Source organism: Geotrypetes seraphini, chromosome 1 (assembly GCF_902459505.1).
Source record: "Geotrypetes seraphini chromosome 1, aGeoSer1.1, whole genome shotgun sequence".
Classification (NCBI taxonomy): Eukaryota; Metazoa; Chordata; class Amphibia; order Gymnophiona; family Dermophiidae; genus Geotrypetes; species Geotrypetes seraphini.
Window position 1 is genome coordinate 38,781,841 of NC_047084.1, and position 26,008 is coordinate 38,807,848.

Consider the following 26,008-nt stretch of genomic DNA (forward strand, 5'->3'; position numbering starts at 1 on the left):
GACAAACAGAGCCTGGGACCAACACAATTTGAATAATGACCAGACAACAAAAGGTAGAAAAAATAATTTTATTTTCTGTTTTGTGATTACAATATGTCAGATTTGAAACGTGTATCCTGCCAGAGCTGGTGTTAGACCAGAAACGTGAGCTAGGATTTAACAGAGAGAGGAAAAGTCTTTTTTTGTTTGTTTTGTTTACACCACAGCGCCAGTGTGGTTAGGAGACGCAAAGGGGGTGAAGAGGCTATAAAGTAAACCCACCAAGATGTTTGAAAAAAAATAATAAAGCCACCCAATTGGGCAGGAAAATCAAATCGAATCGAAAAATCAATTCAAAAGGCTGAATCGAATCGAAATATTTTTTTTTCCTGAATCGGACAGCACTAGTAGCCAGAACTGACACTGAGAAAAGCAGTCAGCCAGTCACAGTTGTGGTCTCTTGATCTCAAATGCCCTAAGCGAAAGAAAACCTCTCTGATAAAGCTTTTAGATGATGATTAAATTCAAGTTTTGAGTCAACTATTACACCAAGAAAATAAGTATATAATATTTAAGCCACTTTGATTGTAACCACAAAAAGGAAGTCTATCAAGTCCTATTCCCTATTGACTTGATCATGAATTACTGTTAGCAATTCTGAATAGATCTGATATACAAGGAAGAGTTTTAAAAGTACTTTCATGGCTTTTTCTCAAATTGTTATTATGCAGTGAAATAGGAGAGAGCTGTATCCGATAGGTAGAAAATATTTTGTGGTGTCCCTCAAGGCTCCCCACTATCTTCCTTATTATTTACAGCTATTTACTGTCTTAATTGTAATCACATGGATTTATACTTTATAAGGCTAAATTGAAAAATTTCATTTAAGCTGATGATAGCATTTTACTTGCTGTGTCAAAGAATTGGTCAGAGTCTCAAAGACTCAATTGGAGATGCAAAATTTAATGAAGTTGATTGAAAAATAGGTTATATCTTATTATCTCAAACTGATTAGGAAGAAAACAAAATTCTTCTGGATAGGTTCAACTAATGATCCTACATATAACCAATTCTACATTAACTAGTCAATTTTTCACTTGAATCAGTTTCAAAGATTCTTGGTTTATAGCTTGATAATTCACTTTTGATGAAGTTCTTTATTTCAGAAGGTAGTGAAAAACTCTTTCTATATGCTCAAGAAACTTAGGGCAATAAGAAGATTCTTTGATCAGTCAATTTTTAAAATTTTTGTGCAAATGTTGATCTTATCTACACTTGCCTAATGATCTTTTCTGGATGCTCTAGATCAGGGGTGGGCAACTCCGGTCCTCGAGGGCCAGAATCCAATCGGGTTTCAGGATTCCCCAATGAATATGCATTGAAAGCAGTGCATGCAAATAGATCTAATGCATATTCATTGGGGAAATCCTGAAAATCCGATTGGATTCTGGCTCTTGAGGACACTGGATCATCTGTTGTTCTATTGTCCTTTGATACTCAATTTGGAGTCTATATGGAGTAGAATTAATAACATTTTAGAATCATCAATTCCTCTAACGTATGAGGCAGTCATTTGTGGTACAATTTTACGTTAAGCCCCTTACAGATCAATATAAAGGTCGTCTTTTCCTTATAATGACTGGAATAGCCATTCGGATGATCACTTGAAATTGGAAGAACTGATCGTTTAAATTTTTCATTCTGGTGGGCAAGTCTTTGCTCTAGTTACAGATTTGAAAGAATAAATGCTGAAAATGTACGACATGGTAATATATTTAAATTAATATGGGGTCCATTGGCATCCTATGTTACCTCATTGTAATTGTTTGTTGACTGTGAGTCAGTCTGTTCTTTACTTTGGCACATATCTAGGGCAGGGTGGGCGGGGGATTCTTTATGTCATAAATTGATTTTTGACTATTCATAATTGGGATGGGTGAGAAGATATCATTATTCAGAATAAGGTAAGATATTTATGATAATATATGTTTGTGTTATACTGAATGATTATTGTTTGGGTGGATGACTGGGGGAAATGGATGATTATGAACATGAGAAAGATGAATGTGCTTTTATTGTATTACTATGCGTTGCATTAGTTGTATTGCACTGTTGTAGTTTTGAAAATAAAGAATTCAAAAAAAATAAAAATAAAAATGTTTTTACTGAGTGTTTTAACTTTCATATATATATATATATATATATATATATATATATATGTGTTCATGTAAACCTATTTTTTTTTCCTTCTCTTCCTATATTTTAAGTTCTTGCCGAGCTCCACAACATCCATGGAGATGATGCGGTATATAAACTTAAAGTTTAGTTTAGTTTAGTTTAGTTTAGAAGAATGTTCTCTCTTCGACTTCCTTATTAGAGCCTTGCATTTGACTTCACATTCCTTGTGTTTACAATTATGTACAGCTGTATCCTTCTTCCGCTTTCTGAAGGATTCTCTTCTAGCTCTAATAGCTTCCTTCACCTCACTCAACCATGGTGGCTGTCATTTGGTCATCTTTCCTCCTTTTTTAATACATGGAATACATCTATTCTGGGCTTCTAGGATGGAATTTTTAAACATCCACGCATGATGTATATTTTTGACCTTTGCAGCTGCACCTTACGTTTAAATACCTACGTAATATAATTGTGCACGAGTTGAGCCTCTTTCATTTGAAAGGAAACTCTGCAATGAGAGGGCATAGGATGAAGTTAAGAGGTGATAAGCTCCGGAGTAATCTAAGGAAATACTTTTTTTGCAGAAAAGGTAGTAGATGCAAGAGGTGGTGGAGACAGACTGTGTCTTAATTCAAAAGGGCCTGGGATAGGCACATGGGATCTCTTGGAGAGAGAAAAGGATAATGGTTACTGCAGATGGGCAGATTAGATGGGCCATTTGGCCTTTATCTGCCATCATGTTTCTATGTTTACGTTTCTTTTTTTACCATTCTCTCCTCATGTTATCTTTTCTACCATTCTCCTCATGTTATTATAGTCTCCTTTTTTAAGTTAAGTGCTATTGTATTGGATTTCTCATGTAAACTTATTCCAGAGATTATATCAAATCTGATCATGTTATGATCACTGTTATCAAGCGGCCTCAGCACCATTACCTCGCTCATCAATTCATGTGCTCCACTAAGAACTAGATCTAGAATTGCTTCACCGCTTGTTGGTTCCTGAACCAGTTGCTCCATAAAGCAGTCCTTGATTTAATTAAGGAATTTTATCTCCCTAGCATGCCCTGAGGATACATTTACCCAGTCAATATCAGGATAGTTGAAATCACCCATTATTACTGTGTTACCCTGTTTGTTAGCCTCCCTAATTTCTGATAACATTTCAGCATCTGTCCATTCATCCAGGTCAGGCAGACAGTAGTAAACTCCTATCGCTATCCTTACACATGGAATTTCTAGGCAAAATAACAAAAAGCCCAACAGTTCCACAATGGTGGAAGGAATACCAGAACAAGGCAGAGACCATGGAAACGATGTTCTTGAAATAACATTTATTAGAAAAATAATTTCAAAACAAATACATCCACTGTAAGGAGAAGCTGACCCAATTGGTAACAGCAAACCGTCCGTGTTTCGGGTTACCCAAGCCTTCCACAAGGGTCCTAGGAGTATGAAAAAGTATAAATATATCTGTGATGGGCTAATAATAATAATAAAGATAAAGCGGACAATGCTACCATGGTGAAATTCTTGTGCTACCATATTAAGATGCTAGAAAATGGTGTAGCAACAAGAACATAAGATGGACTGTGTGGTGAGCAGTGAAATGATAGGATGAGGATTCCATGATGAACGTGAAGAGATAATGTGACTTACGGTAAACCAAAACACGGACCATGTTGGACCAATTGGGTCAGCTGCTCTTAACAGTGGATGTACTTGCTTTGAAATTATTTTTAATTTCTAACAAACACCATTTCAGGAACATCGATTCCACAGTCTCTGCCTTGACATGGAATTTCTACCCATATGGATTCCAAGGTCTATTTCTGCTCCTGTAGAATTTTTTGTCCGTTCGATTCAAATGCCCTCCTTAACATACAATGCTACGCCTCCACCGATTCGATCCACCCTATCACTACCATATAACTTGTACCCTGGTATGACAGTGTCCCAGTGGTTATCTTCCTTCCACCAGGTTTTAGAGATGCCCATTATATGTATCTTTTCATTTAGTACAATATATTCTAACTCTCCCATTTTGTTTCTTAGGCTTCTAGCATTTGCATACAGACATTTCAAACAGTGTTTGTCATATCTATTTACAATTTGCTCAACAGTTGGCATAGATAATTTGCAACCTTTAAAATCAGCCTGCTCTAAATCTAAGGAAACCTAGTCTACTGTGGCCTGTATTGCAATCTCACTATCAGGATGCTCTGTCTTCCCTTTTATAATATCATTTAAAGATACCTTGTCCCGAACCATGCACTTTTGAGCGACTGTCGGCCTTCCCCCAGCTTCTAGTTTAACAGCTGCACATTCTCCTTTTTAAATGTTGACACCAGCAGCCTGGTTCCACCCTGGTTAAGGTGGAGTCCATCTTTGCGGAATAGGCTCCCCCTTCCCCAGTATGTCGCCCAGTTCCTAACAAATCTAAAAACCCTCCTCCCTGCACCATTCCATCAATCCATGCAACGAGACTCTGGAGCTCTGCCTGTCTTTTGAGACCTGCGCATGGAACAGAGAGCACTTCTGGAAGTTCTGGATTTTAACTTCCTACCTAAGTGCCTAAATTTGGCTTCCAGAACCTCCCTACCACATTTCCCTATGTCATTGGAACCCACATGTGCCAAGACAACACGTCTAAGTGACGCGTGAGGTCTTCCACCTTCACACCAGACAGGCAAGTAAAGTGATCCTCACATCCACCAGCCACACAGCTATCTACATGCCTAATGGGTGAAATCTATATAGGGCCAAGAGACACTCCATCTGCTGGTGGTGTCGGTTGTCAGTATGAGAGAAGAGAAAGGCAAGCTGGGTAAGGCAGAAGCTTGGAAACCTTCTGGTGTTATCTGTCCAAGCAGGGGTCCCTTATCAGGTACCAGGGGGATAGTCTGAGCTTTTCCCTTCCATTTGCCCAAAAAAGAAGAAAATATTACTCCAAAAACCAGAAAGAATTGCAAGAGGAATTGTGTGCCAGGCACATTCTACAGAAGTTCCATATTGGATCAGGTCCCCAAAACCAGTCTTACATGAGGAAATACTTTTACTGTTAGACCAGGGGTGTCAAAGTCCCTCCTCGAGGGCCGTAATCCAGTCGGGTTTTCAGGATTTCCCCAATGAATATGCATTGAAAGCAGTGCATGCACATAGATCTCATGCATATTCATTGGGGAAATCCTGAAAACCCGACTGGATTCCGGCCCTCGAGGACCGACTTTGACACCTGTGTGTTAGACCATACATTTTTAGCAGCCATTCATCTAAAAACTTAAGGTGTCATACATTTCTACTTTTAAGTTCAGGGGCATCTCTACTAATGATGGACCCGATGATAAACATAAATCCATAAACTCTAAAATATTTTCCACCAAGATATTTTTCCTAGTAGAGAAATACAATGAAGAGTAACACCTTTGAATGGGTGAAATCTTATATTTTTAAAAGAAAATTATCTAAGGAACCACAACAGCATAAAAATCTGAAATGTTTCTAAATGAGCAAATGGCAACCAAATAAAGGTAATGACCATTCTGATAGGTGGCTTGAGCATATTGCAAAGTGAAATCCAGAGAGTCCAATAAAACTAAAAGGCAAGTTCAGCTGTAGAGCTAGGATTTTTCAGATAAATATTAACATCACCTTAACGTACCAGAAGACAAAAATCTGTGAACAAACTCAATTCATCAAATGTCAATACAAAAGGAGCTTTATAAAAAAACAAAACAGTTGTTCTAAGCCCATTAAATGAATCATTAATGCTTCCACATACTGAGAAATATAATGCATTATCTGAGACTGTTTCAAATCAAGTGTTAAGATGGCTACCCCACTTCCTCGCTTAAAAGAGCAATTACTATACTAATCACATGGACATGGAGAGGGCAAGCATGAGTAAAACATTTTCAGAACATGAAGCCAGGTTTCAGCAATAGTAAAAACATCAGGACGGTAAGCATTAAACAAATCAAATACTAAACTAGGATTATAACAAAATTCTCCGAACATTAAGGAGAGCTACCTTTAAGCTATCAGCTTCCATATTTCTACTATGTGCTACTTTTATACAATCTAATGGTACCTAATGAAACTGTCAAAAGAGTAGCTTTTGATAAAAACAGGTTCTAGCTAATGTCCCACTTGGACTTGAATCTTAGATAATGCCATATTTTAAAGTACATTTTAAACAAACCAATCTGAAAATTTAAAAACCAGCACAAAGTAGAAGCTACCGATTTTGTCCCCCATTAATGGTCTCCATTTGCTATAGCATTTTCTATCCTTAAAATTTTGAATAAGCAAGCCATTTTCATTATTCAGATTAGATTATATGCTACTCCTCTTAATCTAAAAGGTTTCCCAACAACATGTTTAATGCATTAAAAACAATTCTTTTTTGTTCAGTTACAGTAAATTATGCAGGGGGATTCACCAATACAGCAAAAGAGAATGAGAAACATTACAGAAATGAAGGAAAGCAATTAAAATTTCCTAAGAAACCATGATCAGACCCTCAAGACAAGATAATGGATTATTAAAAACTTGTACACTGCAACTCACAGAAGTCTGATTTATCATTTGAATTTAACTCTCCCCTTGTAACACTAGTGTGATTAGAACTCAAGGCTCAAATTATACACTATCAGTTATCTAAAAGACATTACATAGCCTTTTTGAGGGGAAGGTTGAAGGAAAGATTGAGTAAATACTTATCTGAAGATTTGCATTTAATTTAAAAAACAAAGGAAAAAAAAATTAAATACATAAAGTAATTCTGCAACAGTCAAGACTATGTTTGAAATATACCAATATGAAAGAATGTTTTCTTCTTGTTGCCCTTTGGATAGCATTGTTCTTTCCTTTGGTCTCCGCTTCATCTTACCCACAGGAACAAGCCTATTGATTGTTACTATTTCAGATTGCATCTGTTCAGTTATTAAACAGGATAGTTGAATAGCACTAAATAAAAATGAAATACACCAAGGACCCACTGTTAGTCTTCTCTACAACCAGCCTTTCTAATTATTCTGTTTTCATATTAAATTTTTGCCCCATAATTAAAACACAGTAGTTTCACATTAGGGGACTCAGAATTAAACCACAGTTTATGAGAATTCTGGTATCTCTGTAGAATAACTGTTATAAATCATGTATGTTTGTTTGAATCTGCCTAGAAATGTTGATAGAGCGGAATATAAATTTTTTTAATAAATACAAATTTTTTAAAATGGTTAACACCTATCAACCACATACCTTGGGAAGTTCTTCAATCTGATTAGCATCTAAATAGAGCTCTTCCAAAGTCTTTTCAAAAGTAAAGATCTCCTTAGGCACCTGCTCCAGGCTGCAGTGAGAGTAATCAAGTGCTGTGATGGTCTCTTCCTCTCCTCGCAAACAGCGACATGGCACCAGGCGCACAAACAAGTTCCGCTTTGTCGTCATTTTCAAGCACTATAGAAGAATATATTGAGTAACAAATTTAATAACTAAAGCAAATGCATATCTCCATTTTTAGATGAAGTTACTAGGCAGAGTAAGTCACATAAAAGAAACTCAAATTGTTCGGCACAAAATCCATATTAACACATGCTACACCAAAAAGATGACCAAAGCAAAGTACACCTAATAAAACTGTGAGAGAGAAAGAAATCAGTATGGCAAAGGCACAAGTAGAAGAAAAGTTGTGACATAATTTTTTCAAGAATGTCATAGAAAGGAGTCAAAGACTGAAGTGATAAGGAACAATGAGCTGAGGATAACAGGTAAGCAGAAATACTTGAATATTTTTGTTCGGTGTTCAATGAAATAGGTACCACAATCTTCACAGAAGCATTTCCACAGACTTTCTGTGAATGTTGTGTTTGCTCTATTTTCGTTATGTATCCTTGGTAATCTGCAGTGAACACTGAAGTATTTAAGCATTTAAGCTCTCCTGTCGTCACCTTCTACATATTGTTCATCTCCTTTTAGTCAAACAGCATTTATGTAGAACTCCCAAACTTTTGGAAAAGGACAGTCATGGTGCTGAATCACATGGAGGAATTGCATAATGCTTACAGCAGTAAGCTGAGAACCAAGGATGCTAGGTTCAAATCCCGGTATGGTTCCTTGAAATCTTGGGCAAGTCACAACCTGACATTACCTCATACAAAACTGATTTTAAGCCCTTCAGGGACAGGAAAATAAAATACTGTATCCAAATGAAGTTATTTTGTGGATTTGCCGAAATTTGTTTGTGCTCAGTAAATGGAATGTGTAGATATTTGGATTTAGCTATGAACACACAAAAAAGTTCCTGTTTTTAAGTTTTTTTGACTGCCAATTTGGGTGTGCCCTTATGCTGCTTGTATGTTGAGCAAAAAAATATATATATTCTGTTTAACTCAGCTGTTTGGATTCTGAAAACCTATTAGCAATGTATTTAGGAATTTTTTTTTGTACAGTATATATTGCATTCCAAGTATGAGCACTTTTCTCTGTGAGTTTATTTATCTTTTCAAGTTTCTATTTGAGCACCTTCTGTTTCCTATCAGCATTACGTAAATTTTTGCTTCTTAACTCAGCTATTTAAATTTTGAAAACATAGTAATAGCGTCAGCAGCTACAGACAGAAAATGATCTTGGCAACCATATGAGTAAAGGCAGGTAACACCTCTCTCCATGAAAAGTCAATGCAGATTTACTTAAGAGCTGAGTGGAGTATGCTCAGGACTGAGAGAAATAATGGATTGAGTAGAGCAGGTGGAGCAAAGGATGACAGAGAGAAGAAAAATTGTTGACTCTAAAAGGGAATTCTAGTTTTATGTCAGGCATTATTATTACAGCAGTTGCTGGCAAAAACTGATCTTGAAAACTGATTACACCACAGCATAATCAGATTAATTACAATTCCAGAGGGGATTGAAAGAAATTATCCTACATTGTTTACACAGAAGCTGTTGCCAGAAAGCACAGTTACTTACCGTAACAGGTGTTATCCAGGGACAGCAGACAGATATTCTCTACATGTGGGCGACGTCACCGACGGAGCACCCTAGCGGACGTTTTCGCAAGCAGACTTGCTTGAAGACCTTCAAGCTTGCGATTGGCCCGCGCATGCGCACGTGCCCCTCCCGCCCGGCCTTGGGCATGCATCTCCTCAGCGTGTCCTCAGTTCAGATAGCTAGCAAAGAAGCCAACCACGGGGAGGTGGGTGGATTGCGAAAATATCTGCCTGCTGTCCCTGGATAACACCTGTTACGATAAGTAACTGTGCTTTATCACAGGGCAAGCAGGCAGCATATTCTCTACATGTGGGAGACCTCCAAGCTAACCAGAATGGGATGGAGGGAGAGTTGGCAATTTAGGAGAACAGATTTTGCAAAATGGACTGGCCAAAATGGCCATCACGCCTGGAGAAAGTATCTAGACAGTAGTGTGAGGTAAATGTATGAATCGAGGACCAAGTGGCAGCCTTACAGATTTCCTCAAGTGGAGTCGAGCAGAGGAAAGCAACTGACACCGCCATCGCTCTGACCTTGTGGCCTGTGACTCAACCCGGCAGGGGGAGACCAGCCTAAGCGTAACAAAAGGAGATACAAGCGGCCAACCAGTTATAAATGGTCCGTTTAGAAACAGAGCGACCCAAACGATTAGAGTCGACAGAGAGAAACAGCTGGGGAGCAGAACGATGCGGAGCGGTGCGCTTCAAGTAGAAGGCCAGCGCACGCTTACAATCAAGAGAATGCAGAGCCACTTCTCAAGGGTGAGAATGGGGCTTCGAAAAAAACACAGGAAGAACAATGGATTGGTTGATGTGAAACTCAGAAACAATCTTAGGCAAAAACTTAAGATGGGTACGGAGAACCACCTTATCATGATGGAAGACAGTAAAAGGAGGATCCGCTACCAAGGCTTGAAGCTCACTGACGTGACGGGCAGAAGTGAGACCAATAAGAAATATAACTTTCCAAATAAGATACTTCAAGTGAGCCCGCGCTAGCGGCTCGAACGGGGGTTTCATCAAACGGGCAAGGACCACGTTAAGATCCCAAACCACAGGGGGAGGTTTAAGGGGCAGATGAACGTGGAAAAGGCCTTTCATGAAGCGGAAGACAACAGGATTAACAGAGATAGGCTTCCCGTCAATCGGCTGATGAAAAGCAGCAATGGCACTAAGGTGGACTCGAACTGATGAGGACTTGAGTCCAGCGCCAGATAAGTGTAACCGATAGTCCAGGACAGCAGATAATGAGGCAGACAACGGCTCCTGCTGTTGAGTAGCACACCAGAAGAAAAGCGGGTCCACTTCTAATGGTAACATTGGTGAGTGGACTCCTTCCGAGAAGCTTCCAGGACATCCAGCACAGGCTGGGAGAACTGGAACGAGAGCATCAAGCCGTGAGGAACCAAGCCGTTAAGTGCAAAGACTGCAGGTTGGGATGAAGAAAAGAATCCCGACTCTACGTAAGCAGAGAAGGAAAAACAGGCAGAAGAAGAGGCTCCCTGGAACTGAGTTGCAACAGTAGGGAGAGCCACGGTTGTCGGGGCCACTGAGCAGCTATCAGAATCATGGTGACACTCGTGGACTTGAACCTGACGAGAGTCTTCAGAATCAGAGGGAATGGAGGGAACGCATACAGAAACAGGTTCGTCAAATCCAGCAGAAAAGCATCCGCCTCGAGTCTGAGCGAGGTGTATACCCTGGAGCAGAAGCAGGGCAACCTGTGATTGTGGGGGGACGCTAACAGGTCGACGTCGAGCCCCCAGCGAGCAAATACGTGACGCAGAGTCAAGGAATGGATGGACCACTCGTGAGGCTGTAGAAGACGACTCAACTTGTTTGTCAGACAATTGTGCTGGCCCTAAATGTAGACCGCTCGAAGGAATATGTTGCGGAGGATGGCAGTGCCCCTGTTTGTTGATATAATACATGGCGACCTGGTTGTCTGTGCGGACCAGCATCACTCGGTCACGAAGCAGGTGACAAAAGGCTTTGAGAGCGAGGAAGATCGCTCGAAGCTCCAGCAGATTGATGTGACAAAGGCGGTCGGCACTCGACCAAAGACCCTGACTGCGAAGACTATCCAGATGAGCCCAAGCGTAGGCCGACGAGTCCATCGTGAGGACCTTTTGCGGAGGAGAAGCATGAAACAGAAAACTTCTGGAAAGATTGGAAGAGAGCATCCACCAATGGAGAGACTGCTTCAACAAAGGAGTCCCGATAATGAGTCAAGAGACAGGGTCTTGATCCTGGTTCCATTGGGACACCAGAGTCCATTGAGGAATACAGAGGTGAAGTCTGGCAAAAGGAGTCACTTGAACCGTGGAGGCCATGTGACCGAGGAGGATCATCATGAGCTGAGCCGGGGCCGAGGACAGATGGGCCACCTTCCGGCATAATCAAACAAGGGCCTCCGGTCGAGGCCAAGGCAGAAAGGAGCGGAGACGAGCTGTGTCCAGGCCATTCCAATAAATTCCAGGGACTGGGACAGACAGAGCTGAGACTTGGGGAAGTTCACCTCGAAGCCGAGGCTCTGAAGGAGCAAGATGGTTTGATTCGTCACTCGCAGAACTTCATGGCGAGAGGACGCTTTGATCAACCAGTTGTTGAAGTAGGGAAACACCTGCAGGCCGTGGAGACGCAGGGACGCAGCTACCACAACTAGACATTTCGTGAAGACCCTCGGAGAGGCTGCCAGGCCTAAGGGAAGAACACGATACTGGAGATGGAGATCCCCCACCAAGAATCTCAGATACCGGCGAGAGGCTGGGTGTATCGGAATGTGCGTATACACCTCCTTGAGGTCCAGAAAGCACAGCCAGTCCCCCTCGTCCAAGAGGGGGTACAAAGTAGAAAGAGTGAGCATTCTGAACCGTTCCCTGACCAGAAACTTGTTCAGAGCATGGAGGTCCAGGACTGGACACAGATCCCCCGTCTTCTTGGGTACCAGAAAGTACCGGGAATAAAATCCGGCGTTCCACTGGTCCGGGGGAACCTCCTCAACTGCCCGAAGGCAAAGAAGGGCCTGAGCTTCCTGCAAAAGGAGAGGCAGCTGAGACCAAGCAGAAGGAAATTCTCTTGGAGGTAGGTCCAGGGGTACGTGACTGAAGTGAAGGGCGTATCCCTCCCGAATGATAGAAAGCACCCAACTGTCTGTGGTAAGACTTTCCCACTGGTCATAGAAATGGTGGAGATGACCCCCGATGGGGAGGGGGGAAGGCTCCAGGAGGAAGGGAGCCCGAAGGCTCGGACCAGAATTGTCAAAAAGATGGCCCAGGCTTCGTCGGAATTGGCGGCTGGGCCTTAGCTTGTCGCTCATACTGCTGTTGCAGCCGCTTTGAAGGAGGCCGAGAGAACGCAGGAGTAGATTTCTGCGGATACCTCCGGAGAGGAAGTTTGTATTGCCGAGCAGGGGGGGCCTTCGGTTTAAGTTTCACCAGAGAGGCAAAGGACCATTCATGGTCCAATAGGCGCTTGGTGGCCACTTCAATAGAATCGAAGAGCTCATGACCCACATACGGGAGATTGGCAAGACGATCCTGTAGATTCGGATCCATATCCACAAGGCGGAGCCAAGCGAGGCGACGCATGGCGAACGCAAATGCCATGACCCTCGAGGACAACTCGAAGGTGTTGTAGGCTGCCTGGAACATATAGAGGCGGAGCTAGGAGAGGGTCTCCTCGAGGAGGCAAAACTCCAGACGCCGAGAATCCAATACGTCTTCCCGGAACGAGCAGAGGGCGTCCACACAGAACTGGAGGTAGGACGTGAAGATAAAGTTATATTGAGGACACGATTCGCCATCATTGAGTTTTGGTAAAGACAGCAGCGTAAACCTTAGAGGGGTTGGACTTCTTCAAGAAGACTCAACCACCAAGGACAGATGAGAAAGCTGAGAACTTTCAAACCCCTTAACCGGAATCGCCCGGTAATGGGACTCCAACTTGGAGGGAATGGCCGTGACTGCATAGGGGGTCTCCAGGTTCCGGAGATAGGTTTGCTGGAGAACCTGGTGCAATGGCAAGCGCAATGCCTCCTGGGGCGGATGATCAACACCCATCTCCTCCAGATATTCCTGAGTATAACGGGACTCAGACTGGAGGTCCAGTTTCAATGCCCTACCCATGTCAGAGATGAAACGAGTAAAGGAGGAGTTTCAAGAAGAAGACTCATCCTGAGGATACCCCGAGCGAGATCTGGGGGCAGCCAAGAAAGAGGGAGAAATTTCCCTCAAATAGTATGCTGGGGTCTCGGAGTCCCACGAATGGGAGACTGAAGAAGCTCTACTAAAGTGTCTGGGGGGCATCGAGGAACGGCCCTGTGTTAGGTGGGCCAGGGAAGACCTGGGGTCCGAGGAATTAGCTGGCGACGCCTCGGAGAAGACTGGGTAAATGAAAAGTCCTACACCGGTTTCGAAGAAGACCCCTTAGAGGCTGGCATCTGCCTCGATGGGGAACACAACCCACAGTCCAACTCGAGGACAAGCGTGTGTCTAGAAGGTTTTGCGGTCGGAGACCTACCCCGAAGGGGCGGAGAAGCCCAGAGCTTTTTAGGAGAGGCAAACCTCGACAGTAGTGGGGGAAAAACGACCCCCTGGCCTGGATCCCCAAAAAGTTACAGGTGACTCGGGGGATGAAGAATCGCTCGAGGGAACCCGGCGAGTCTTGCGGGCAGGGTCTCAAGAAACGAGGGGACGCTCAGGCTCGTCAGACTGAGACTGGGTCGAGACCAAGGTCAGAGGTGTCGAAGTCGGGACCAGTTGGCTCACCACCGAGGAAAGCTGCGTGGTAAGAATAGCCTTAAGCATGTCCTCAACATAGGCACCGAGACCAAGGATGGTTGGGTCTTAGGTGCAGCAGTGAGCTCCTTCGGAGGCAACCTCGAGGAAGAGTATTCCCTACGTGAGGAGGCAAGCTTAGAGTGATGTCTCGAAGATGCCGATGAGGCGGCACTGGAGGTAGGCTTCTTTGCCGGCACACCTGAGGAGGAAAGAGGAGACTTACCCGAGGCCGGAGTAACAGGAGGGGCCGAGGCTGGAGCCTTCAAGGCCAACAGGGACTTCGAGGCCAAGGACTTCGAGGCCGAAGCGCCCAACGAGGGCGCCGAGGCCGAGCTCGAGGCCTGTTCTGCAGGATCCATGGGGCCAAAGACACGAAGAATCTTGGCCACCCTCCTACGAAGAGCACGTGGTTGCAAAGTTGCACAACGGGGGCATGACTCAGCGTGGTGCTCTGTACCCAGGCACTCCACATACCAACGATGGGGGTTGGTGATGGAGATAACCCAGTTGCACTTAGTACAGTTTTTAAACCCGGAATGAGGCCAGGACATATGAAAAAAGACGGCCGCGGCCCCGCGAGGCCAGAGTAAGACCGGGAACCCGGTCAAAAAGATACAAACTGAAAAACAAACAAAAAGAAAGAAAAACACAGACGCAAGCACAGCGACTCAAAATAAACTAATCAAACAAGCCGCAGTGCAAGAGGGACAACGATATCGTGTGAAGCAAGCAAGCAGTGCTTCTGGCTCCGCGGAAAACAGAGAACTGAGGACACGCTGAGGAGACGCATGCCCTAGACTGGGCGGGAGGGGCACACGCGCATGTGTGGGCCAATCACAAGCTTGAAGGTCTTCAAGCAAGTCTGCTTGCGAAAACGTATGCTAGGGGGCTCCGTCGGTGACGTCACCCACATGTAGAGAATATGCTGCCTGCTTGTCCTGGGATAAATATTTTCCCTAACACATTTGTAGCAGAATGCTCACACCAGGTGCCTGGTGCAATGATGCATCCTGATTGCAGGCCCTGCCTTTTCTTAGCCAAAATTCTTAATTCCAGTTATAAAGAATTACTTCCATCCCTTGCAAGAAAGCAAAGTAAACTAAAATAAAGATTCCCAAATATAGTTGTTTCAAGACTTTAGTGTAGATTTATTTAAAAAAAAAAAAAAGGGTGAGGTCTGCATTGTTGAAATGTTAAAAAGTGCCTATACATAGAAACATAACGGCAGATAAAGGCCAAATGGATCATCCAGTCTGCCCATCCGCAGCATCCACTATCTCCTCCTCTCCCTATGAGATCCCACGTGCTTGTCCCACCATGCTTTCTTGAATTCAGACACAGTCCGTTTCCACTACCTTTTCTGGGAGACTGCTCTACATATCTACCACCCTTTCTGTAAAAAAGTATTTCATAGATTACTCCTGAGTTTATCACTTCTTAACTTCATCCTATATCCTCTCATTCCCGAGCTTCCTTTCAAATGAAAGATTTGCCTCATGTGCATTTGTGGCATGAAGATATTTAAACATCTCTATCATATCCCCTCTCTCCCATCTTTCTTCCAGAGTACACATATTAAATTCTCTAAATCTGTTCCCATATGATTTATGACAAAGAGCACCAATCAATTTTATAGCAGCCCTCTGTACCAAATCCATTCTATTCATATCTTTTTGAAGGTGTGATCTCCAAAATTGCACACAGTATTCTAAATGGGGCCTTCCCAAAGACTTATACAACGGCATAATCACCTCCCTTTTCCTACTGGCCATTCCTCTCCTTATGTACCCAGGCATCTTCCCCCTCAAATGGCAGAGCTATAGCAGTGCTAGTAACACGCTTGAGATCAGCCTCCTTTTAAGGAGATCTGCAAATCTTTAACTTAAACATTTGTCCAAACATTTACCGTATATACTTGAATATAAACCAAGATTTTGGGGCCAAAAAAATAGCCCAAAAAATGGGGATCTCTGTTTATATTCAGGTCCTGAAGTCCGTGCTACCCCACTCAGACCCGTTGCAGGCCTCCAGCGAGCCTGCCTTAAACCCTGGTAGTCTATCAATGAGCTGGGTCAGGAGCGATCCTTCCCACATTCTGCCTGATCAGTTGTTAACCACCCTACTTCCCCTCCCACTTCCTAAACCTGTTTAGGCTCCAGCCCGCCTTATTTTAAAAAGAAAAAAAATAGTAGTTTATTACCACAAAATGAAATCCATTGTTTGCCTGTTGCAGTGCCAGTTTGTTACACAGTTTCCCCTTTTTCTGTTGAAGGTAACCGGTAGCATACAAATATGATGGCAGATAAAGGTCAAATAGTCCATATAGTCAGTCCATCTGCAGCATCCATTATTTCCACCTTTCCCTAAGAAATCTCACCTAGCTGTCCCACACTTTCTTGAATTCAGACACAATCTCTACCATCTGCATCTACCACCAATTCTGTACAAAATTATTTTCTTAGATTACTCTGGAGCCTAACACCTCTTAACCTTATTTTATGACCTCTCACTCTGGAGTTTCCTTTAAAATGAAGGAGACTTGACTTGTGTATTTATGCCACATAGGTATTTAAATGTCTCTATCATATCAAGCCCCTTTCCTTGTTTAAAAGCAGACTGAAAACCCACCTTTTCGATATAGCTTTCAATCCTTAACCCTATTCCTCTACCCTCTAACCCAGCCAGCTGATTAATCGTTCCCCTTAACTGTATCCATAACATCTTGTTTGTCTGTCTTGCCTGTTTAGATTGTAAGCTCTTTTGAGTAGGGACTGTTTTTTTACTCTTTGTGACTCTGTACAGCGCTGCGTGCTAGTGCTGCCCAATTCAGGAAAAAAATTTTGATTTTATTTTCCTGCCCAATTGGGTGTTTTTTTCAAACATCCTGGTAGGTTTATTTAATAGCCTCTTCACCCCCTTTGCCTTCTCCTAACCACACTGGCGCTGTGGTGTAAACAAAATAAACAAACAAAAAAGACTTTTCCTCTCTCTGTTAAATCCTAGCTCATGTTTGCGATCTAACACCAGCTCTGGCAGGATACATGTTTCAAATCTAACATATTGTAATCACAAAACAGAAAATAAAATTATTTTTTCTACTTATTGTTGTCTGGTCATTATTCAAATCTTGTTGGTCCCAGGCTCTGGTTGTCTTCTGATAACTTGCTTGCCAGGGTCTCCTCCCTTCTTCTTTCTCTGTGCTAACCATCCATCTTCCATCTCTGTCCTCCCCTTCCCTCCCCTGGAGGTCTGGCATCTTTCCTTTTTTTGTCTCCATCCACAGGTCCACCTTTTCTCAACTATCCTTTCATCCAGCATCTCTCCCTCCTTCCCCACCACCCCAGGGTCCACCATCTCTCCCTTTCATTTTCCAACTACCCTCCTATCCAGTATCTCTATCCCCCCTCCACACCATTCCTTGTGTCCAACTTCTCTCCCTCTCTGTTCCTTCCCTCCCTAAATCCCATTGTCCACCATCTCTCTCCTTCTCCTTTGTTTTTAGATCCATTATTTCTTCCCCCGCCAAAGTCCGGCATATGCACATCTCTTGAGCCCCCCTTCCCTCCCTCCGTGTACTTCTACTCCAGGGCCCCCCCTGAAGGCCTGCACCTCCCCCTGAAGGCCTGTCCCCCCCTTGAAGGCTTGCACCACCTGCCCAGGCTAACCAAACATGCCCTGCCTGCATGTACCCATTTTCTTATTTACTTCTTTTCCCCTTCTTGCTTCTCTACTTCTCCTCTTCACTGTTCTCTTTCTTTCCCTTTCTCCCACCAGACATTTTTCTCTGCTCACTCCATCCCTCTCTCCAAATACTCTTTATCATCTTTCCAACTCTATATTTCTCTTCCTGTCTCCTTTCTCATTACTATCCTTCGTTCAGTACTTTTTCACTCCTTTATAGCCTATTCCTATTGGCTCTTCACTCCTTGCCTCCACCCCCTCAGCTCTCCTCTCAGGCTGATTGCCTACTAGTGCTGCCCGATTCATGATTCGAATCGGTTCACCGTTTCAAATCAGATGAATCGATTCGAATCAGTTCATTTTTGCTAAAAACCGGACTCACCGATTCAGCTGCAAGACGATTTTCACACCGTCGGCCGTCGGACTCTACCCATCTAATGTAACTTCCAGTTTTGCGAAACCAGAAGTTAACATCGGAAGAAACGAAAGTAGTGGGAGAGTCAATCGGCAAGCGAGTGGACCTCGTGCAGCAGACCTCAGCAACAGCAAATACTATTTTTGGCTGGCTTTCCCTGCATTTATCCTCTCTGCCCCGCGATTTAATATCCAGCCCAGTAAGTAAATGAATCGGAATGGGGGCTGGTGAGTCTTAGGGGCTGGGGATGGAAGCTGAAATCGGCAGGTGGGCTGGGGATGGAAACTGAGAATCAGAATGGGGGCTTCTGAGTCTTGGGGCCTGGGGATGGAAGCTGAAATCGGCAGGGGGGCTGGGGATGGAAGCTGAAATCAGCAGGGTGCTGGGGATGGAAGCTGAAATCAGCAGAGGGGCTGGTGGGTCTTGGGGGCTGGGGATGGAAGCTCAGAATAGGCAGGGGGGCTGGGGCTGGAAATTGAGAATCGTAATGGAGGCTGGTGAGTCTTGGGGGCTGGGGATGGAAGCTCAGAATCATTTCTGTAGGCTATCAGAAATTTGCTTAATTATCTACTTACACAGAAAAGCAGTAAAAGTCAATAGGTTCTCTGAGTGGGAACAACTTGTTTGATCTTGCACTCATGTACCAATTGTATATCGCTGTTTAATTTATCACATTGATTAATTTGAGCACACGTGAGGTGTCCTATGATGGTGTACATTGCAGGCAGAGGGTGACTAACCTGTGCCTTATTGTGTAAAGCGCTGGAGAATTCTCTCCCCTCGCTTACCTCTCTCGCTGAGGACACCCTGCTTCAGTATAATCATTTATATGATTTATCTTATAAACATTATTACATGGCCTTTTCCTCAAGTGCTGAGACATCAGGTTGTTCCCATTCGGAGAACCTATTGACTTTTACAGTGAATCAAATCGAAAAAAATCGATTCAACAGGGTGAATCGAATCGAAATATTTTTTCTCTGAATCGGGCAGCACTACTGCCTACACTTGATCTCTTTGTTTTTATCATGCAGCAGTCTGATATCAACAGAAGAAATGCTGTGCAGCTGTGGGTCCAGTCTCATGGCAAGAGCTGCAGGATCCAAACAAAATCCTCCCTTCCTCCTCCCGAAGCCTGCCTACCTTCCCCCAAGCCGACCCACAAGTTTATTAAGTTTCAAGTTTATTAAAAGATTTTTTTAAACCGCTTAATCAGGTTTCTAAGCAGTGTACAATATAAAATTTACATAAAAACATATTAAAACTGGGGATACTAGATAAAATCTAAGTGTCTTAGTAAGACGCTGATAAGACATATAGACCAACTTCAGACAATAGGAAAAAGGGGAAGAACTACGATCATAAAAGAAAAGTGAAACAAAGAAGGGAAAACACCTGCTCGCTGACTCCATTTAATACCCCCCCCCCCCCGCAACTCCAAAAGGGCCAGGCACGTGCAGCAATTGCACCCGCCAGTCCATAAGCCTTCCCCCGACATCAATTCTGACGGAGAGAAGGTTTATGGGTCAGCGGCATGCAATCACTGCATGCGCCTGGCTCTTTTGGAGCAGCTGCAGTGAGCGGAATTAAATGAAGCAAGCGGGCGGGCAGCAAGCAGATGGGCCACGGTGCAGGCAAGCACCAACAGGAGCATTGTCTGCCGAGGCAGACCACCACTGCCGCCTGCAGCCTCCTAACCTGAGCACGATGTGATGTGAACTCCTCGGGCCTACCCTTTAATCTGGCCCTGAATGCACAGGAGGCTAGGGGGGAAGCCGGACACCAGCACTTCCCGACTGACCCTCCCCCTCCCCCTCTAAAGAAGGAGCGGCAGTGGCTGGCCAAAAAGAGGCAGCGCTGCTGCTCCTGCTTTAGGGGGCGAGTGAGGAGGATCAGTCACTGAACCAGGAGGCTGATTTTTTTTGTTTGTTTTAAATCGATTCGAATCGATTCACCCGAAGTGAATCGGTGAGTTGATTCGAATCGTGAATCGGGCAGCACTACTGCGTGCATCTGGTAGCACTACAGAAATAATTAATAATAGTAGTAGTAGTAGTAGTAATATCTCCACTTTCCCACCTTTCCTCCAAAATATACATATTGAGATCTTTAAGTTTGTCCCCATACACCTTATGACGAAGATCACAGACCATTTTAGTAGTCTTCCTCTGGACCGATTTCATCCTGTTTATATCTTTTTCAAGGTGCGATCTCCAGAATTATACACAATATTCTAAATGGGGTCTCACCAGTATCATACAGGGTCATCAATACTTCTTTTTTTCCTTCTGACCATACCTCTCCCTAAGTACCCTAGCATCTTCTAGTTTTCACCATCGCCTTTTCAACCTGTTTGACCACCTTAAGATCATAATATCCAGCTAAATTAGAGTTTGATGGAAGGGAGGGCATCATTTTTATGGACTTAAAAAAAAAAGGTTTTCTGAAACTTCATTTCCCAATGATTCCTGAATTCCATAAAAACCAGATAAAAAACAATAACACCACCAAGAAAAGTTATGCCAGTGTCCACAAAGATGAACTTACAGAAAAGAGAGTAGTGAGAGTCCGGATAGTAGCTGCTGGGCTGCACTGCTTCACAGTGTGAAATGAGCTGGTCAAAACAGCAAGAGGAAAATTCACAGTCACCACTGAAAAAATCTGTACAAACAACAACTAGCAGGCATTTTGATAAGGTTACCAAACATCCCATTTGCAGAGTGTCATGTGAAACAATTATTTTAAGAGATTAAGGGGCCAGGCGGGGCCCTACAGGGTCAATTTGGGGAGAAAGACCACAGCATTCTGAACACAATAATAGAAGTAACTTGGAGGGAACCTGAGTTTTGCTTTTTTTTTTTTGTTTGCTTGTTTTTGACTGGAAAACTGGTAGCAGATGCTACAATATGCCTACAGATTGCAAAGAAATGCAGGTATTTCAGTCAGATGTGATGTTAAAGTTGGGGAGGGGAAGAGGGGTGATATTTTTTCCCCTTGAAAAATTATGAGTGTGCAAGTGGAATTCAGGATCAAAATATACCATGAGAATTGTCTTACAATTTAGGGTTGTAGGGTAGTTCAAAAGTAGCTTTATGCTATGATTGAATGTAAGCTATTGAAAGGGTACAGTGACGAGTAAGGGAGGTGTGCATCAATTAGAGCTCCCTTTAGTAATCCACAGTGGGCTAGCGAGGTAAATGCTCAGACATTCATAGGAATTCTATGAGCATCAGAGCATTTACCACACAGGCCCACAGCTGAAACCTCTACCACAACTTTGTAAAACCTAGCGTTAGTGGTTTATAATGCAAGATGAATGTTATTCCTTTTATAATAAATAAATAAATAGAATGGAAGGCATTAAATACAGATACAGTAAAACCTTGGTTTGCGAGCATAATTCATTCCGAAACCATGTTTGTAATCCAAAACACTCGTATATCAAAGTGAATTTCCCCATAAGAAATAATGGAAACTCAGATGATTCGTTCCCACAACCCAAAAACTTTAATATAAAATACTGTATGTACTTGTATTGCAAGACCTCGCACGTTTAGAACAGTCACTACATTCCCGCAGCATCAAAGAGAGAAGAACCATCAGCTCAGTTGTGATGTGATGTGTGTATACTATATATACTTGTATTGCAAGACATTGCTTGTTTATCAAGTTAAAATTTAATAAAATGTTTTGCTTGTCATACCAAATTACTTGCAATCCAAGGTTTTCCTATAGATACTTATTAATGATACACTTTTGGCTAGAAAAAATTAAAGGAAATTGCTGAATTGTATCATTCTTTTGGAGAGAGGAGTATACCATCAAAGTCTTGGACCTTTTTTTTTTTTTTTTTTTTTTAAGTGTGCTGTTACCATCTGCGCTGCCTGGTTTGAAACTTGTTTGCTCTGTATGAACCTCTCTGTGCTTGCCTGCACCTGGAGTATTGCTAGTATCACCTCCCAGTGACATCACTGAGAGTATGGTACCTTTAAAAACTGGTATGCGACACTGGAAGTAGTGCATGTCAATGAAGAAGCACGACAAAGAAGCACTTCTTTTGCACTCCTTCATATGTACCTTGGGTGGAGAAGGGTGTGGAGACAATTTTATTGAATTGCAAAGTGACTTATCTTCTATTTGTTTTGTTTTGATCTGTGTAGCCTTGTAATTATGCATTTTCAAGCTATTCTGGTGGGAATAGGAAGATATTGTGAATTATCTAGTACCAAAACAGTAAGGATGAAGGAGAGAAATTTACTATTGTACCTCTCAACTGTTCTGACACTAAATATGTAAGGTTTAATTTTGCACTAGAAAATTATTAGGGGATTTTAATTTGCAAAATGACTGCTTTTTAACTGATATGATTTGTAGTTTTCTTAAAGCAGTTGAGGCATTAGGGTGGTGATTAGCATATAATATTTATGTTTTATTAACATTTTATATACCACTTAAGCATATTATAGATCTAAGCAGTTTACAATAAAATACAGGTACTTAGAACTTCCCTATCTGTCCCGAAGGCTCACAATCTAGCTAATAATAATAATAATTTTATTCTTATATACCGCCATCCCTAAAAAGTTCTAGGCGGTTCAGAACAAGGTGAGCTAATACATGGGATACAGATAAAATACAAATTAGAATAATGGACTTAAAAGCAGATAAAGACAGAAAGCATTTACAATATAATGCAGAAAATACCAGCATGGCAGAGAAAGAAGTAATACATAGAACAGATAAAATGCATCAAGTTGAATATAAGGAACTTGATTGAAAAAATGAAGCAGAATGCTAAAGTACCAGAGTAAAATTATTAAAATAGAAAAGATATAACAAAATTCCAAGAATTGTGAGGGACAGGTACAATTCAAATAAAAAAAAGATAAAAGAATATAATTAAAATATACAAATAAGTTTTAAAAAGATTGGAAATTAAGCAAAATAAATTCCAATCTGGTGCTAAGTCCAATCATCAATCCGGTCCAACAGAGCTCCACATCTGCATGAAGGATCGACACAGAGAAGTGATGGTGGGCTGTGGAGTCATCCCTGCCAGAGGTGAAGGAATCAATGGCAGCAATCTGGGCCCAAGAGCAGAAAGCAAAGAACCAGGAAGAAGAGGCAAGCCACGAAAGGTCATCTGACACTGTCACCAATCCACTGCACACCATCCAGACAGTTGCAATGTGTTAGTACTTTAAATATGTACCCAGAGCAGTGAAAGAGCAACAGCAGTGCCATCCTGCCTTCAGATAAGTTATCTATCTTTTCCTTGTATGTTATTAGCAGGTGGCAGAGACAGTGAACTTGCTGGGATGGGCTCTATTATAAGTGACTCCGTGACTTTTCACTAGAGTTTGGTTATGGGTCTGAGCGTTCACTTAGAAATCTAGAGTCACTATGTGACCATAAAAGTATTTGGTTGTTTATTTATGTGGAAACAAGGTGATTATTTTTTTGAATTGACTTATAAGCTAACCAGAATAGGATGGTGGGAGTGTTGGCAATTCAGGAGAATAAATTTTGTAATACTGCCTGGCCAAAGTGGCCATCCCGTCTGGAAAAATAATCCAGACAATAATGAGAGGTGAATATATGAACCAAGGACCAAGTGGCAGCTTTGCAGATTTCCTCAATAGGAGTAGATCTAAGGAAAGCTACAGATGCCGCCATGGTTCTAACTTTATGGGCTGTGACTCAAAGCCCTCTAGATGCATTCCAGCCCAAGCACAGCAGAAAGAGATGCAAGCAGCCAACCAGTTGGAGATGGTTCTTTTGGAAACTGGATGTCCCAACTTGTTTGGATCGAAGAAGACAAAAAGTTGTGGAGAAGATCTGTGTGGCTTGCATCCAGAGTATGAATAAGGTGCTGCCTTCTGAGGACAGCGCCACTGATAAGATGGAGGAGGTCTATAACTCTTAGCACTGGAAGGCTTTGGCCTAACAATAGAGGCAAATGATTTCTCATGCTCAGACAAGCGTTTTGTAGCTGCCTCAATCGAGTCATCAAACAGCTCTTTCCCCTGACATGGGATGTTGGCCAGTCGATCCTGCAGATTTGGATCCATATCTACCATGCATAACCAGATGACGCATGGCCACCGAGAACGCAGTGACCCTGGAGAACATTTCAAAAGCATCATATGCAGCCTGAACCATATGCATGCGAAGTTGACCTAGAGTTGAATGCATATGCTGGAACTCTGGTAGGCGATGTTTTGGAAGATACGTCAAGAAAGTAGGCATAGCATTGACCCAATGCTTGAGATATGATAGAAAGACAAAATTGCAGTTTAAAATTCTATTTGTCATCATAAAATTTTGATACAGCCCAATGGCCAAACTTGTCCAGGTCCTGCCCTCTCGGCCAGGAGGGACGGTGGCATAAACTTTGGCAGGATTGGATCTTTTTAAAGAAGACTCCATGAGAAGAGATTGATGGGAAAGTTGGGACTTCTCAAATCCCTTAAAATGGACCATCTTATAACAAGATTCCAGCTTTGCTGGCACAGCAGGAATGGAGTATGGTGTATCTAGGTTCCTCTTGAAAGTTTGAGAAAGAATGTTATTCATGGGTAAGTAGCTCCTGTTGTTTGTATCCCTCGACCCTGAAGAAAGTTTCTCTGTGTGAAACATGCATGTCGGGAGGGGTGAAGATTGAAGAGCATCACTATAAGCTAGAGCTAAGTGATGTTTTGTTGGTTTTAAAATGACCATAAATATAAAAATAAAACAAAAATAAATAAAATTTGAATAAATAAAGTTGGACTGACGAAGAGTATAACAGCCTGGTGTATATACCCTATAGGTGGTCTGAAGGTCCATACAAGAGTGTATAGGTCATACCCCCCACCCCCCCTCTTTCAATCTCTTCACCTTCTTCTTCTTTTTCTTACCAGGGTAGCTCCACATCGACCCCACAACGTATCCTGAGGAACAGATTCCAGGCCTTGCAGGAAGAGACTGCCGACGAGAAACAGGAGCGGGTCCAACACACGGCTCCATCTCCAGAGACAACGGATCGACCCCCCCCCAGAGGAAGCGTAGAGTAATAATCATTGGGGACTCCATGCTGAGGGGCACTGAGGGTCCGATTTGCAGACCAGACATGCAATCGAGGGAGGTCTGCTGTCTACCTGGAGCCAGAATCCGAGATGTGACCGCTTGTCTTGATAGACTTCTCAAGCCCCAAGATTACTACCCCATGCTGCTCATCCATGTCGGAACGAATGATACTGCCAGGAACATCCCAGAGGACACAACTAGAGACTTCGGAGCTCTGGGGGAGAGGCTGAAGCGGACAAGGGCGCACGTGGTCTTCTCTTCGATCCTTCCTGTTAGAGGCAAGGGAAGGGCCAGGGACAAACGTATCATGAGGACAAATGAGTGGCTACAAGGATGGTGCCGGGACATGAACTTAGGATTTCTGAATCATGGAGAGACGCTGCAGGGACTTCAGGGACCAGACGGATTCCACCTGTCCACTAGAGGTAAGAATGTCTTCGGACACAGACTAGCACGTCTGCTTCGCAAGGCTTTAAACTAGGTAAGTTGGGGGAGGGTACCCACTCACATAGCAGAGCAGTAAGTAACAATCTTGATGAGGTGAGTCATAACTCCGCTTCTAGGTCCGAGGTAAGTACCCTCACTGCAAATGATTCTCTAGGAGTTACATTGACTCAGATGGGTAATTCTCTACAGGGACTTATCAAACAAAAAGTGTGGAGGGCTATGTATGTTAATAAACGCAGTTTAGGCAATAAAATTCTAGAATTGGAGACCGAAATAATAAATGCCGACCTGGACGCAGTGGCAATATCCGAAACCTGGTTCACGGACTCTCATGGGTGGGACATGGCTATACCGGGCTACAACTTACTCCGTCATGACAGAGAGGGTAAGTTAGGAGGAGGGGTAGCATTATACATTAAAGAGTACATCAAAACAACCAGGATCACAGATGTCAAGTACACCGGGGAAT

The 26,008-nt window shown here is 42.8% G+C and overlaps 1 protein-coding gene across 5 annotated transcripts in view; it reads right to left on the reverse strand.

Annotated features, from left to right (window-relative positions):
- ERBIN (erbb2 interacting protein) overlaps positions 1-26,008 on the reverse strand; it is a 516,286-nt gene that overhangs the window by 365,994 nt on the left and 124,284 nt on the right. For 4 of the 5 annotated variants that reach the window (XM_033930041.1, XM_033930031.1, XM_033930056.1 and 1 more), the window contains exon 3: positions 7,419-7,616. In XM_033930041.1, the coding sequence (XP_033785932.1) occupies positions 7,419-7,607 (189 nt within the window). In that variant the 5' untranslated portion in view covers positions 7,608-7,616. Of the gene's footprint in view, positions 1-7,418; positions 7,617-20,571; positions 20,617-26,008 lie in introns of those variants that run through there. The other variant, XM_033930051.1, reaches the window with a different exon arrangement.